The sequence below is a fragment of the Macaca fascicularis genome, chromosome 9, assembly GCF_037993035.2.
Source record: "Macaca fascicularis isolate 582-1 chromosome 9, T2T-MFA8v1.1".
Lineage (NCBI taxonomy): Eukaryota > Metazoa > Chordata > Mammalia > Primates > Cercopithecidae > Macaca > Macaca fascicularis.
The window spans coordinates 109205719-109221517 of NC_088383.1; the positions used below are offsets into that span (position 1 = coordinate 109205719).

Here is a 15799-nt window from a genome sequence, read left to right on the forward strand (position 1 = left end):
AATTAGCCAGGCACAGTGGCGCATGCCTATCATCTCAGCTACTCAGGAGGCTGAGGCAGGAGAATCGTTTGAACCCGGGAGGAGGAGGTTGCAGTGAGCCAAGATTGCACCACTGCTCTGCAGCCTGGGTGACAGAGTGAGACTCATCTCAAAAAAAAAAAAAAAAAATTTATCAGTGAAGCCTCAAAACATTAAGAGGCTTAGGAAAGGGCACTTGAAGCAGAGAGTATTAAAAAAATTCCTTTATAACTAAGATTTCAGCAGTCTCATCTATGAAGCACACTTTCATGAAATTAACTTTTGCTTTGGTCAGTTGATATAGCTTTTAGAATCCTGAAAATTTTCACAAAAGACTTCTAATAAAAGTACCCAAGAGCTAAAATACTCAATATAAACAGGAAAAGAAAAAAGGCCCAACTCAAGCCAGTGCAATTTGCTTTTAGAAATTCCAACTGAACAAGTACTACTCACAGAAGAATTCCCAAAGTTCCCCACATACTTGGGCCACGGGGATGTGAGCAAGATATCAACACCCTTAAACTGGGAGGTTGTACACAGCATCGTTCTCAGAGAAGACACATCCTTGGGACTAAAATTATAACCTGGTACTGGCTCATTTAAGGACTCTGTGCCACTGAGGTACACAATCTGCAGCCCCGAGCTTCCAGTGAAGATACCTTTACGACCTGGGTTCAAAGAAAAACGAACAAATTTTAGTCAAAATTACAGAATGAAAAGCCATCAATAGGGGGATGAATCTCCCATGATTCTCCTATGTCCCTGCCATTTTACATATCTGAAGTGTAAACTCTCCAGCAACTCCCTTCTGGCCGCTAGGCATCAATGGTGAATGGCTATAACAATATTCCTGCTCAGTAAATACAAACAGCTCTACATGGAGGCTGCTGAGCCCACAGGCCAGTATGTTTACACCAGGTGCCTTACAAATATTACTAGAAAAAGCTAGGAAGAGAAGATTAGAAAAAAGGCTTTCTGCCTTCTAGAGAAGACTCTACATGGACTTAAATGCAGACATCAGGACACAGGAAAAGGCAATGAGAAGAAAAATACAGTTCTAAGGAAGCTACAGTCTAGAAAAGATGCACACGATGAAATCTCGTCTCTACTAAAATACAAAAAATTAGCCAGGCATGGCAGCGTGTGCCCATAGTCCCAGCTTGGGAGCAGGCAGCAACTTCCAAGTGAAGGAAAACATTTGGAAAGAGCAAGTGTTTAGGAAAAATTAAAGACTCTACTCTCTTCTAGGGTTGGTCCTGGCTTGTGGCCTTGTTTCTATTCCCTCCTGTTGCCGTCAAGACCTTGCTCCATCAGTTTTCACCTCCCTTTCATCTACTGAGTCTACACAGCTGGCGCTTTCTGTTCAGAAAAAAACATGCTCAATCATCCCCATCCAAAATGAACACACATACTAAGAAACTTCCTCGTCTTCAGTTTTGAACTTCTGAAGAGCAGTCCATGCTAAGTGCTTTACCTGCTTTTTGGTTTTTTTTTTTTTTTTTTGGTTTCTGTTTTTCAGATGGAGTCTTGCTCTGTCGCCAGGTTGGAGTGCAGTGGTGTGATCTTGGCTCACTGCAACCTCCACCTCCGCCTCCCGGGTTCAAGTGATTCTCTTGCCTCAGCCTCCCGAGTAGCTGGGACTCCAGGTGCCCGCCACCATGCCCAGTTAATTTTTGCATTTTTAGTAGAGATGGGGTTTCATCATGTTGGCCAGGATGGTCTCAATCTCTTGACCTCATGATCTGCCCGCCTCAGCCCCCCAAGTGCTAGGATTACAGGCGTGAGCCACTGCGCCCAGCCTACTTTATTAGTTCCTTAAGCCCCTGCAATCAGTTTCCTTCTCCCATCACTCTCTTAAAGGTCACCCTATATCTGCCAATGTTCTCCTGAAACTATGTTATCTTCACTTGGATTCCTTGAAGTTGACAATATCTTCACCTCTCAAACAGTCCTCTAAGCACTTTTATGTCTTTTTTCCTACCCCCAAGATGAAGATATACCATCCCCACCCACCAAGGTACTATCATCTACGTGCTTCCCTTATGACTGTATTTCTTCCTTGATTTCGAGACCAGCCTGACCAACATGGTGAAACCCTGTCTCTACTAAAAAACACAGAATTAGCCGGCCATGGTGGCACACACCTGTGACCCCAGCTACTGAGGAGGCTGAGGCAGAAGAATCGCTTGAATCCAGGAGGCAGAGGTTGCAGTGAGCCGAGACTACGCCATTGCAATCCAACCTGGGCAACAAGAGCGAAACTCCATCTCAAAAAAATAATAATAATAATTCTCACTTCCAACTATATGTTGGATGTCTTACCAGTACTTCAAGCTCACTATCACATGTTCACTACCAAGCTCTTTGCTTGATCCTCCTACTGGATCCAAAAAACCTATTTCACAGAAGTAACCCAAGTACCTCAGCTGCTCTTTACACTCCTGACACTAAATTCATATAGTAAAATGGCTGCCAAATATCTATAGTAATGCCCTTAATCCAAATCTACAGACTATACCGAGAACTACATAAGTCAGACCCATGTTAAAATATACAACAGAATTTCAAAATGTGTATCTGACATGTGTAGTTAAAAAGAAACAGTGCTCACTTCAGCAGCATATATACTAAAACTGGAAAGATAAAGATAAATATTAGCACGACACCTGCACAAGGATGACATGCAAATTCATGAGGAGTTCCATATTAAAACAACAAAACAAATAAAGTCCTTCCTTCAATTTTTGCTTAAAGAAGTCTCATAGGATTAGAACAAAATAAGACTGGTAACAGGGGGGCCACAGCCAAACAGAGACAAAAGGCCAAGATGAACTATGATGGGGAAGGAGAGAGAAGACATTTACAGCAAAGGAAATGAAGAAGCTTTCTAGAGAAATAAGACCAACAAAGAGGAAATGTGAAGAACAGTAGAGTCAATTAAAAAAAAAAAAAAGTCAGGCACAGTGGCTCATGCCTGTAATCCCAACACTTTGGGAGGCTGAAGCGGGCGGATCACAAGGTCAGGAGATCGAGACCATCCTGGCCAACATGCTGAAATCCCGTTTCTACTAAAAACACAAAAATTAGCTGGGTGTGGTAGCACGTGCCTATAATCCCAGCTACTCAGGAGGCTGAGGCAGGAGAATCACTTGAATCAGGGAGTCAGAGGTTGCAGTGAGCTGAGATCACGCAACTGCACTCCAGCCTGAGCAACAGAGCGAGACACTATCTCAAAAAAAAAAAAAAAGAAAATAAGCAGTTGAATGATCTAAGAGGCAGCAGACTGTCAGCAGGTGGGGGGAAAACAAAAGCAAAATTTGACAGTGCTTTTGAAAATGGCCAGACATTGAAAGAGCCACTAAAAGCAATACAGAGGACTGTGGAGGAAACAACTTTAAGCTGGAACTGAAGAGTGTACCTGGAACCAGAAAAAGGAGAGTAAAAAAAAAGTTAAAAATCCCCAAAGAACAGTACTAAAAATGTGAGTTGCCAAAACCTTAGAGTGAAACCTAGAGCGATAAATAGTTGGGAGCCTAATTAACAAGTAAGCTGTATATATCCAGCAAGATTGTATGGTAAGGCCACATACATGAAATTTCCTTTGTGTGAACATAATTTATACCTTAAGTATCCCATATAGTGTAGACAAGGAGTTTATCCCTCTAGTTGGCTAAACAAGTGTGTACTGGGTTGTGGCAACATAACGAGATTAGGGCTAAGTGGCAGAAATAATAAAGGAAAAATGCCACTGTTCTAAGGGCATTGTCCTAAAGGTATAGCAGCACATATACAGACTTTGGGAAAAAACCCTCCAAACTCCATTATCTCAGGCTGTAATCACTGAAAAATCTAGCCAAAAATTTCCTGGGACACTAATTCCTGAGAACACTGTATTATGTTCATTACAAATACAACAAATATCGGCCAGGCACGGTGGCTCACGCCTCTAATCCCAGCACTTTGGGAGGCCGAGGCAGGCGAATCACGAGGTCAGGAGATCAAGATGATCCTGGCTAACATGGTGAAACCCCATCTACTCTAAAACTATAAAAAATCAGCCAGGTATGGTGGCACACGCCTGTAATCCAAGCTACTCAGGAGGCTGAGGCAGGAGAATCACTTGAACCTGGGAGGCAGAGGTTACAGTGAGCCAAGATCGCGCCACTGCACTCCGGCCTGGGTGACAGAGCAAGACTCCGTCTCAAAAAAAAAAAAAAAACACACACACACACACATACACAAATATAACAAGTATCAGCTTACCCAGATAAGTAATGTTTTCAGCTAATTCACATCCATCAGCATCCTGGAAATATTTTACTGTTTCCTGGTTATTAGCACCAAGCACATATGTCTGAATAGGAGCTAGTGAGGGAAACAGACATGACACCATATATTTACCAGATCTGCTTTAGAACTTGAGATATGCCTCTCTATAGAAAAAATATTTACAGCAAAAGTAAACAGTCCATGCATTCACATTCCCCATATTTAGCAATCCTAAATGTGGAACTGCTATCCACTAAGGATATACTACACCCAACCTTGTAGCTTGACTATTTTCTGTTTTGTTTTGTTTTCTGAGACAGAGCCTTGCTCTGTCACCCAGGCTGAAGTGCAGTGGCGCGATCTCGGCTCACTGCAATCTCCGCCTCCTGGTTCAAGCGATTCTCCTGCCTCAGTCTCCCGAGAAGCTGGGATTACAGACATGCGCCATCATGCCCTGCTAATTTTTGTATTTTTAGTAGACACAGGGTTTCCCCATGTTGGCCAGGCTGGTCTCGAACTCCTGACCTCAGGTGATCCGCCCGCCTCAGCCACCCAAAGTGCAGGGATTACAGGCATGAGCCACCGCACCAGGATAGTCTCAATAATGAAAAACAACTTAAATTCTTAAATACTGAAAATTATTCTTAAATTCTTAAATAATGAAAAACAACTCAGCAAGAACTGTGGCCCTTGAAATTTTATTAGAAATCGTATGTTAAATAAAAATAATTTCTATACCTTTCTTGATGCCAGTCTTATACTCCTCCCATTCAGCATCTGGGGTGGAGCCAAAGAAATTTCCTACACACAACAGCAGCTAAAATGAGTTTTTTAAACAGATATATGAGATTTTAAAATATCAAACAGTACATAATTGATAGTAATATTTAACTAGTTATTCAATAGTTTCAAATCAGTTTATTCTTAATCAATTTGCAGATTTCAATATACAATTCTTTAGCAGCAACTGTTAAGTTACTGATTCTATGAATTATTAAGTTTTGGCTTTTGGCTGTCAAATTCATGTTAGAGTCAAGGAACTAAACTTTTAAAAGAAGTTAGAATTCAAGGACTCCTCAAATTCCCAGTCCCACTCTGCCACTCATGGCTCTCTCCACATATCCTTCCCTGGAATATACAGTAATATAAAAATAGATCTCTAAAGATCCCCATGTGAAACAAACAAAAAAAAACTTAAAATATCAGAAACTCTGAGAAATACAGGGCATAAAAAACACATTTCCTGACTGTTGTCTTTACTCAACCTTTAACCCAATGAACAAATTATCCTCATACCTGGAATACTCTCTTCTGTACTCTTAAGAGTTTACAGTCTAGTTGGCAACCATACACAACATTCATATAGAGCTTTTAAGCCTACGATGCATTGGTATATATGTTACCTGACTTAATCCTCACCACATTCATGAAATAGATCTGTGCTTCCCAAACCCGGGGGTCAGAATCACTTAGGGAAGTGTTGCTAGTCTGTTTTCAGTTTTTTGTACAGGGATAAAGTAACAAGATTCAAAGTCAAAAAATGTAAAGATCAATAGTATAGTAAATAGGTCTCCGTCCCCTAACCACTCAGTAGCTACTAAGTTCCTATGCTCATGAAGGGAACTCAATTTAACAAAAATGATATGTGTTCAATCAAGACCTAAAGGAGTGCAAACTTTATTTTTACATGTGACTACAAAGGTAAAATTAAATTCAGTAAAAACAAACATCTTACATCAAAGTTTCCACTTTTCTTCTGAATTGCTCGAACTCTATTGAACAAAATATCAAACTTTCCTTCAACATCTCCACAAGCCAAGCTGCAAACAAAGAAATAAACATTATAGCAATTCAGGAAACAAATGGGCCTGCCAGGTTTGGTATATACTAGCCTTTTGGATTAGATAGATACATGATTTAGTCTCTCTGCAGTTACCTTGCAAGGTTCAGAGCACGTAAACCACTGGGTAGATCCACTGAGGGTCTCACCAACACCTCCCACTCGCCATATCTAAAATTTAGCTTATCATTTACTCCACAATTGAGCCAGCTTCTCCTCATTCCTAAGTTTTGTGGACATGTCTATGGCTGACAGGGTCAACAAGAGTCAAAAATACCCCATCCAGTCGCCAAGTCCCATCAATCCCTTTTTCCAGACATCTCACATTCATTCTATCCTTTTTATTTTGACTCCTCCTATCTTAGTACAGGGCTTCAGTCATTCATTTGATAAACAGGCTCTGGACAGCTACAATACGCTAAGTACAATATGCCAAGTATACTATGAACATGTTAGCAGTACAAGGTGGAGGAAGACTCAGTTTAAGCCTCAAAGAGTTTATAATCAGGGAAAGGAAAACACTCTAATCTTTATAAATTTGTAAGAAAAGGGCTACAACAGGAGGTATATGTGAAGTGTTATGGGGCAGGAAGTAGAAAATGGCAAGAGCTGACATCGGTAAGGTAAACTGGCCCTAGGTTGTGAAGGGACTTTTACTATCATCTCATTTCTGAGTGTTTCTGATTTATATGGTTTTTCCATGGCTTATATCATTTTCTTAATGTGTTTTAATTCATCTTGAAATATTAAAATTTAATTGTTTTGTGAGTGTGTCTTTCTGGCATGCTTTTATTGTCCACCTTGCCAAACTTTTTTTCTTTTTCTTTTTCTTTTTTGAGACAGGGTCTCACTCTGTCACCCAGGCTAAAGTGCAGTGGTACGACCTTGGCTCACTGCAACCTCCACTCCACTCCACCCCACCCTACCCCCTTCTTATGGCAGAGGAAGAATCAGAGAAAAATACAATGAATCTAGTGTTAGACTCAAAGTAGAGAATACACTTATGTTTCCTCTAATGCCTTCTTTTCTTCCTATCCATCCTACATAAAGTTGTCAGCTTAATGTCCTTTCCTCAAAACATTAAGAGGTTCCCCACTGCCTACAGAACCACAGCTTTCCACAGGCCTTGACCTGTCATCTTTCTTTTTTTTTTTTTTTTTTTTTTTTTTTGAGACGGAGTCTCGCTCTGTCGCCCAGGCTGGAGTGCAGTGGCCAGATCTCAGCTCACTGCAAGCTCCGCCTCCCGGGTTCCCGCCATTCTCCGGCCTCAGCCTCCCGAGTAGCTGGGACTACAGGCGCCGCCACCTCGCCCGGCTAATTTTTTGTGTTTTTAGTAGAGACGGGGTTTCGCCGTGTTAGCCAGGATGGTCTCGATCTCCTGACCTTGTGATCCGCCCGTCTCGGCCTCCCAAAGTGCTGGGATTACAGGCTTGAGCCACCGCGCCCGGCCCGACCTGTCATCTTTCTAGTGCTTTCTGCAAGTTTTCTTAACTCAAACCTTACTTACTGGCAATTTGATTACTCTCTGCCTCTGTCATTCCCTAGGGTAGTTCCACCCTACCCATCCTGAATCTAAGCTTTTCCCATCCTTCAAGGTTTAGCACATTTCTGAAGCCTTCCTGGCTGGCTCAGAAGTCATCCCCTTCTCAAAACCTCAGAAAACCATATTACAGCATTTCAGAGCAAGCTCTGTCATAAACTAATAGGACTTTTATTTATATTTTGAGCGCCACCTCCTCTAGGAAGCCTTCTAGTACCTATTAGTTACCAATTTCTAGTGTTCCCATAGGATCCTGCATTTCTTCCATCACAGCAGTTGTCATATGGAATTATCATTGTTTCTGGGCGATCCACTGTCCAGTTTATACATCATGAGGTGCCTCATCTCCTCATCTGGGCCCTTTTCCAGTGTTCTCTATTCCGCTGAATAAAAATAGAAATCTATGACCCAACAGGGCCAACTCCTTTTCACTCACAATTAAACCATCACAAGCCTTGTTGATTTTACTTCCTTAATAAACTTTAATCCCTAAACTTTTCCTCTGTCATCACTCCACCTAATCCCAACTGTTCTCTACTTTGGCTCTGATTTGTTCTCCACATTGCAGACAGAACTGCTTTCCAAAATGAAAATTTGATCATGCCAAGTCATTCTTAAGCATTTCAATAACCCTTTTAGGTTAAAGACAAAAATACAGTTATGTGCACATAACAATGTTTCAGTCAACAAGGGACCACATATATGATGGTGGTCCCATAAGATTATAATGGAACTTAAAAATTCCTATCACCTAGTGATGTCTAGCCATTTGTAACATCACAGTGCAATATATTACTCATTTGTTTGTGGTAATGCTGGTATAAACACCTACTGGGCTGGTGGTTATAAAAAGTGTAGCACATACAGTTAGTACAGTATACAATATTTGATAATGATAATAAACAACTATGTTACTCGTATATATATAATATTTAGTATGCTATTGCCAGGTAAGGTGGCTTATACCTGTAATCCCAGCACTTTGGGAGGCCGAGGTGGGCGGATCACGAGGTCAGGAGATCGAGACCATCCTGGTTAACACGGTGAAACTCTGTCTCTACTAAAAATACAAAAAATTAGCCGGGTGTGGTGGCTGGCGCCTGTAGTCCCAGCTACTCAGGAGGGAGGCGGGAGAATGGCGTGAACCCGGGAGGCAGAACTTGCAGTGAGCCGAGATTGCGCCACTGCACTCCAGTCTGGGCAACAGAGTGAGACTACGTCTCAAAAAAAAAAAAAAAAAAAAAAAATTTAGTATGGTATGCTCTTTACTGTTATTTTGCAGAGTATACTCCTACGTATTTAAAAAAAAAAAAAAGTTAACTGTAAAAAAGCCTCAGGCAGGTCCTTCAGGAAGCATTCCACAGGGCACTGTTATCATAGGAGATGACAGCTTCATGCATGTTATTACTACTGAAGCCTTTCCAGTGGGACAAGATATGGAGGTGAACAGCAGTGATACTGATGATCCTGACCCTGTGTAGGCCTAGACTCATGTGTGTGTGTGTGTGTGTGTCTTAGTTTGCAACAAAAAAAGTTTAAAGCCAGGCACAGTGGCTCATGTCTGTAATCCCAGCACTTTGGGAGGCTGAGGCAGGATAACTTGAGCCCAGTGAGCCCAGGAGTTCAAGACCAGCCTGGGTAACATAGCAAAACCCCCTCTCTACAAAAAATACAGAAATTAGCTAGGTGTAGTGGCTTGTGCCTGTAGTCCCAGCTACTCAGGAGGCTGAGGTGGGAGAATCACTTGAGCCCAGGAGGTTGAGGTTGCAGTGAGCCGTGACTGCACAATTGCACTCCAGGCTGGGCAACAGTGAGCCCCTGTCTCCAAAAAAAAAAAAAAAAAAAAAAAAAAAAGTTTAAAGGGTAAAAAGAAAAAATAATAATAGAAAGAAGCTTGTAGAATAAGGATATAAAGAAAATATTATATATACACAAAGCTGTACAATGTGTTTTGCATCTTAGCTCTGTTATAACACGTCAAAAAGTTTTAAAAAACTTAAAGTTTATAAAGTAAAAGTTACAGTAAACTGAAGTTTATTGTTGAAAACAAATAATGTTTTTATAAATTTAATATAGGTGAAGTGTACAGTATTCATAAAGTCTACAATAGTGTAAAGTAATACATTCACTCACCTCTTACTAACTCAGAGAAACGTTCAGTTCTGCAAATTCCATTCATGATAAGTATCCTACACGAGTATACCCTTTTTTTTTTCCTGTATACAGTATTTTCTTTTTTACATAGTTGTTTTTTGTTTTGAGACAGAGTCTCACTCTGTGGCCCAGGCTGGAGTGCAGTGGCGCGATCTCAGCTCACTGCAACCTCCACCTCCCAGGCTCAAGCCATTCTCCTGGCTCAACCTCTTGAGTAGCTGAGATTACAGGCACCCGCCACCATGCCCGGCTAATTTTTGTATGTTTAGTAGATACAGGGTTTCACCATGCTGGCCAGGCTGGTCTTAAACTTGTGACCTCAGGTGATCCACCCACCTCGGCCTCCCAAAGCATTGGGATTACAGGCGAAAGCCAACACACCCGGACAGGTATTTTCACTGTACCCTTTCTATATTTAAATACAAAAATACTTACCGTTGTGTTACAATTGCCTACAGTATTCAGTACAGTAACATGATGTACAGCTTTGTAGCCTAGGAGCAACAGGCTATATACCATTTAGCCTAGGTGTATAGGAAGCCATACCATCTAGGTCTCTGTAAGTACACCAAAGATGTTCGCACAATGACGAAATCGCCTAACAACTCATTTCTCAGAACATAACCCTGCTGTTAAGCAATGGATTACTCTATTTCCCAAGGCTCAATCCTAACTTTCTCGGGAAGCCTTCTTGACTCCTACCATTAAGCCAAACACGCGCCTCTTATGCACTCTCCCACAACCATGAATCTTTTCTTCCCAAAATTTACCACTATTGCTTTTTTTTTTTTTTTTTTGAGACAAGGTTTCAAACTGTCACCCAGCCTGGAGAGCAGCAGCATGATCACAGCTCACTGCAGTCTCGACCTCCCCAGGCTCAGGTGGTCCTCCCGCTTCAGCCTCCCAATTAGCTCGGACCACTACGCCCAGCTAATTTTTTTTTTCTGTATTTTTTTGTAGAGACTGGGCCTTGCTATACTGCCCAGGCTGGTCTTGAATTCCTCCACTCAAGCGATCCTCCTGCCTCGGCCTCCTGAGTCGCTGGGATTACAGGCGTGAGCCACTCCACCTGGCCCTATCACTATGGTAACTTCACATTTATCTGAATTCCCCCCCTTTTTTTTTTTAGACTGAGTCTCGCTCTGTTACCCAGGCTGGAGTGCAGCGGTGCAATGTCGGCTCACTGTGCAACCTCAGCCTCTGGGTTCAAGCGATTCTCCTGCCTCAGCCTCCTGAGCAGCTGGGATTACAGGCACGCGCCACCACGCCTGGCTAATTTTTTGTGTGTATTAGAACAGACAGGGTTCACCACGTTGGCCAGGCTGGTCTCGAACTCCTGATCTCAAGTGATCCGGCCACCTCAGCCTCACAAAGTGCTAGGATTACAGGCGTAAGCCACCGCGTCCGGCCATTATTTGTTTTGTTTTTTTGTGTTTGGTTTGGTTTTTCTTTTGTTTGTTTTGAGATGCAGTATCTTCTGTCGCCCAGGTTGGAGTGCAGTGGCGCGACCTCGGCTCACTACAACCTCCGCCTCCCGGGTTCAAGCGATTCTCCTGCCTCAGCCACCGCGTCCGGCCCATTATCTGGATTCTTTAGTGCCTGTCCCTCTAGACTATAGGCTTCGTTAAAGCAGAAACTCGATCTGTTGCAACACCTACCACAGCGTCCAACACACCTGCAATTCTTCAATAAATACTTGATGAATGAAGACACCACCCGCGCCCCTCCTCCCCGCAAAAAGAAGTGCGCCAGGGAAGCGTCCCTATCTACTCTGTCCACCACTGCCCAGGGCCCATCAGTGGGCCCAATGGCTAAGAGTATTTGGTGACTAAATATATGGGGACAGGAGAAACGAAGGGGAAAGGATGTGTCAGAGGCCAAGACTGCCCCCTAAGATGGAGGAGGCCTAACTCTGGGAGGTTCCGCCTCTCCCAACGAGCGTCGCCAAGAAAAACCCCTTCAGAAGCGAAAAAAGCCAGGAAAAGAGGCCAGCCCCGGCCAGGAAAAGACATCACCTAAGCTCCCCAGTAGCCCAGTGTCTCTGCGCCTTTTCCTTCTCCCTTCCTGTCACGGGAAAGACTCCCGCCCGTGTCGACCCCTACACACACGAAAGAGACAGAAAGAGAGAGGCTTCCATTCACGGTCACTCACAGGCGCAGCGGTTTCTGTGCCATCTGTCCAAATAGTATGAGTTGTGACCGCCACCTAAAATTGGGAATGCGAATCTGCGCTCCACGGAAAAATGTGACCGCGCAACAATCAGACGTCAGCGCCCTGCAGCCAGTAACGGTTCACTTACTTACGGAGACCGCCGAGGGACAGAAGCCTCTCTCAGGTGGTTGCGCCTCAAGAAAGAATCAGGAGGAAAGGGGAGGAGTGAAGAGAGAAAGAGGAAGTGACCAAAAGAATTACAATTACAATTTTTTAAATTACATTTCAGAGCACTTGAAGCGAGTGAATGGCTAAGAAGTACAGAGCAGAATGTCGGGTTCTAACCTAACCTAACCTAACCTAACCATATCGGTGTAGTGGGCAAGACACACCCCCTCTATCCACGTTTTTTGTAAGTTTTTAACCTATCAAAAAGTTAAAAAGTTAAAAGTCGGGGCGGCCAATGCCTATAATCCCAGCACTTTGGGAGGCTGGGGCGGGCGGATCACTTGAGGTCAGGCGTTCAACACCAGCCTGGGCAACATGATGAAACTCCGTCTCTACTAAAAATACAAAAATTAGCCGGGCATGGTGGAGAATTGTCTGAACCCGGGAGGCGGAGGTTGCAGTGAGTCAAGATCGTGCCATTGCACTCCAGCCTGGACAAGAGCGAAACTCCGTCTCAAATTAAAAAAAAAAAAAAAAAAGTTAAAAGAATAATGGCTATTACCTTGATTCATAAGTCTCAGCATGTTGCCAAATTTGCTTGTGTTCCCTTTCTCTCAAAGTGCCCAAACCCTTCCATTCTCACTGGATCATTTGAAAGTAAAGTGCAGGCAGGGCGCGGTGGCTCACGCCTATAATCCCAGCGTTTTTGGGAGATTGAGACCATCCTGGCTAACACGGTGAAACCCCGTCTCTACTAAAAATACAAAAGATTAGCCGGGCGGGGTGGCACGTGCCTGTAGTCCCAGCTACTAGGGAGGCTGAGGCAGGAGAATCGCTTGAACCCAGGAGGCGGAAGTTGCAGTGAGCCGAGATCACGCCACTTCACTCCAGCCTGGGAGACAGAGAGAGACTCCGTCTCAAAAATAAAATAAAATAAAGTGCAGACAACAGGAATACATCTGCATGCATCTCCTAAGATTAGGACATCCTCCTACATAACCATCATAGTATTAATACAGCTACGAAAATTAACATTAATTATTCAATATTATCTAATATACATCCATATTTAAAGTTCTCCATTTGTCCCCCCAAATTGATTTTATATTTGGGGCTTGTTTTGATTCAGATCCAATCAAGTTTCACACTTGCATTTGGTTCTGTCTCTAGTTTATTTTAATCTACAAAAGCCCTCCTACCTATTTGGTTTTAGTTTTTGTAATACTGACTTTTTTGAAGGGTTCAGGCCAAGTGGTAGGAAACAAGTGTGTAAGGAAATGGAAACAATAGAGAGATCCTGACGACTGAGGGGAAGGAAAGACTCATCAAGGACATCTAAATAATTCAAAATTAATTAAAACATAAGATTAAAGAAGAACTACAGGCCAGGCACAGTGGCTGATGCCTGTAATCCCAGCACTTTGGGAGGCTAAGGCGGGAGGTTCACTTGAGAACAGGAGTTCAAGGCCAACCTGGGCAACATAGCGAGACCTCGTCTCTACTACAAATCTTGAAAGAGAAAAAAAAGTGCTTCTTCTCCGAGAAAACACCAAATGGTGGATGACGCCGGTGCAGCAGGGGGACCTGGAGGCCCTGGGATGGGGAACGGCGGTGGCTTCCGTAGAGGTTTCGGCAGTGGCATCCGGGGCCGGGGTCGCGGCCGTGGACCGGGGCCGAGGCCGCGGAGCTTGCGGAGGCAAGGCCGAGGATAAGGAGTGGATGCCGGTCACCAAGCTGGGCCGCTTGATCAAGGACATGAAGATCAAGTCCCTGGAGGAGATCTACCTCTTCTCCCTGCCCATTAAGGAATCAGAGATCATTGACTTTTTCTTGGGTGCCTCTCTCAAGGACGAGGTTTTGAAGATTATGCCGGTGCAGAAGCAGACCCGTGCTGGCCAGCACACCAGGTTCAAGGCGTTTGTTGCTATCGGGGACTACAATGGCCACGTCGGCCTGGGTGTTAAGTGCTCCAAGGAGGTGGCCACCACCATCCGTGGGGTCATCATCCTGGCCAAACTCTCCATTGTCGCCGTGCGCAGAGGCTGGGGGGGGGGGGGGTGGGGAACAAGATGGGCAAGCCCCACACTGTCCCTTGCAAGGTGACAGGCCACTGCGGCTCTGTGCTGGTGTGCCTCATCCCTGCACCCAGGGGCACTGGCATCCTCTCAGCGCCTGTGCCCAAGAAGCTGCTCATGATGGCTGGTATCGATGACTGCTACACCTCAGCCCAGGGCTGCACTGCCACCCTGGGCAACTTCGCCAAGGCCACGTTTGATGCCATCTCTAAGACCTACAGCTACCTGACCCCTGACCTCTGGAAGGAGACTGTATTTACCAAGTCTCCCTATCAGAAAATCATTGACCACCTTGTCAAGACCCACACCAGAGTCTCCGTGCAGTGGACCCAGGCTCCAGCTGTGGCTACAACATAGGGTTTTTATACAAGAAAAATAAAGTGAATGAAACCTGAAAAAAAAAAAAGTTAGCTGGACATGGTGGGTATGCCTATACTCCCAGCTACTCCAGAGGCTGAAGTTGGGGGATCACTTGAGTCCAGGAGATGGAGGCTTCAGTGAGCTATTACCTTGCCACTCCTCTCCAGTCTGGGTGACAGAGCAAGCCCTGTCTCAAAAACCAAACAAAACTACAAAGTTGTGGCTTCTCCCACAGCCTGCAAGCCTTCTTTTTTGTTTCTTCCCTCATAAACACTGACAGCTGTGCTTTGCTGGCACGTAAGCATGCATTTTTTCCTAATCTTTGGATAATACAACACCGCCCAGGAGTGGCACTCAAGACTGAATCTTGAAGAAGAGTAGAAGTTTGCAAAACATGAGCAGGTAATAATTCCCAGAAAAGGATACAAAAGTAAGATATAAAAACTCATCCGTGGCCGGGCGCGGTGGCTCAAGCCTGTAATCCCAGCACTTTGGGAGGCCGAGACGGGCGGATCACGAGGTCAGGAGATCGAGACCATCCTGGCTAACACGGTGAAACCCCGTCTCTACTAAAAATACAAAAAAATTAGCCGGGTGAGGTGGCGGGCGCCTGTAGTCCCAGCTACTCGGGAGGCTGAGGCAGGAGAATGGCGTGAACCCGGGAGGCGGAGCTTGCAGTGAGCTGAGATCCGGCCATTGCACTCCAGCCTGGGCGGCAGAGCGAGACTCCGTCTCAAAAAAAAAAAAAAAAAAAAAAAAAAAAAAAAAAACTCATCCGTATTGAAAAATCAAAAGACTCCATGAAAGACTGTTAGAAATAATAAACGAATTCAGTAAAAGTTGCAGGATACCAAATCAACATGCAAAAATCAGTAGCATTTATATGCACCAACAGCAAACAATCTGAAAAAGAAATCAAGAAAGCAATCGCATTTACAATAGCTACCAAAGAATATAAACTACGGAGGAATCAATTTAACCAAAGAAGTGAAAGATCTATAAAAAGAAAACTAAAAAACTGATGAAAGCAATTAAAGAGGACACACACACAAAAAGGAAACATATTCCATGCTTATGGATTAGAATAATTAGGCGGGAAGACCACAAGGTCAGGAGATCGAGACCATCCTGACTAACACGGTGAAAACCCGTCTCTACTAAAAATACAAAAAAAATTAGCCAGGCATGGTGGCGGGCACCTGTAGTCCCAGCTACTCAGGAGGC

General features: G+C 43.9%; 1 protein-coding gene and 1 non-coding gene across 19 annotated transcripts in view; one reads left to right on the forward strand and one right to left on the reverse strand.

Moving 5' to 3' along the window:
• Positions 1-12180, reverse strand: part of CWF19L1 (CWF19 like cell cycle control factor 1) — a 35874-nt gene extending 23694 nt beyond the window's left edge. For 3 of the 18 annotated variants that reach the window (XM_074002441.1, XM_074002440.1, XM_005566185.5), the window contains exons 1-6: positions 11973-12082; positions 7896-8050; positions 6023-6107; positions 5026-5104; positions 4282-4383; positions 472-686 (exon numbers count right to left, since the gene is read on the reverse strand). In XM_074002441.1, coding sequence (XP_073858542.1) covers positions 472-686; positions 4282-4383; positions 5026-5104; positions 6023-6107; positions 7896-7963 — 549 coding nt within the window. In that variant the 5' untranslated portion in view covers positions 7964-8050; positions 11973-12082. Of the gene's footprint in view, positions 1-471; positions 687-2162; positions 2261-4281; positions 4384-5025; positions 5105-6022; positions 6108-7895; positions 8051-8633; positions 8728-11972; positions 12083-12120 lie in introns of those variants that run through there. The other 15 variants (XM_074002442.1, XM_015456537.4, XM_005566186.5 and 12 more) reach the window with 12 other exon arrangements.
• LOC123566966 (U6 spliceosomal RNA) lies at positions 2622-2729 on the forward strand. Its single transcript, XR_006689680.1, has one exon. It is a non-coding gene; the product is annotated as a U6 spliceosomal RNA (small nuclear RNA).
• Positions 12181-15799: the final 3619 nt, after the last annotated feature.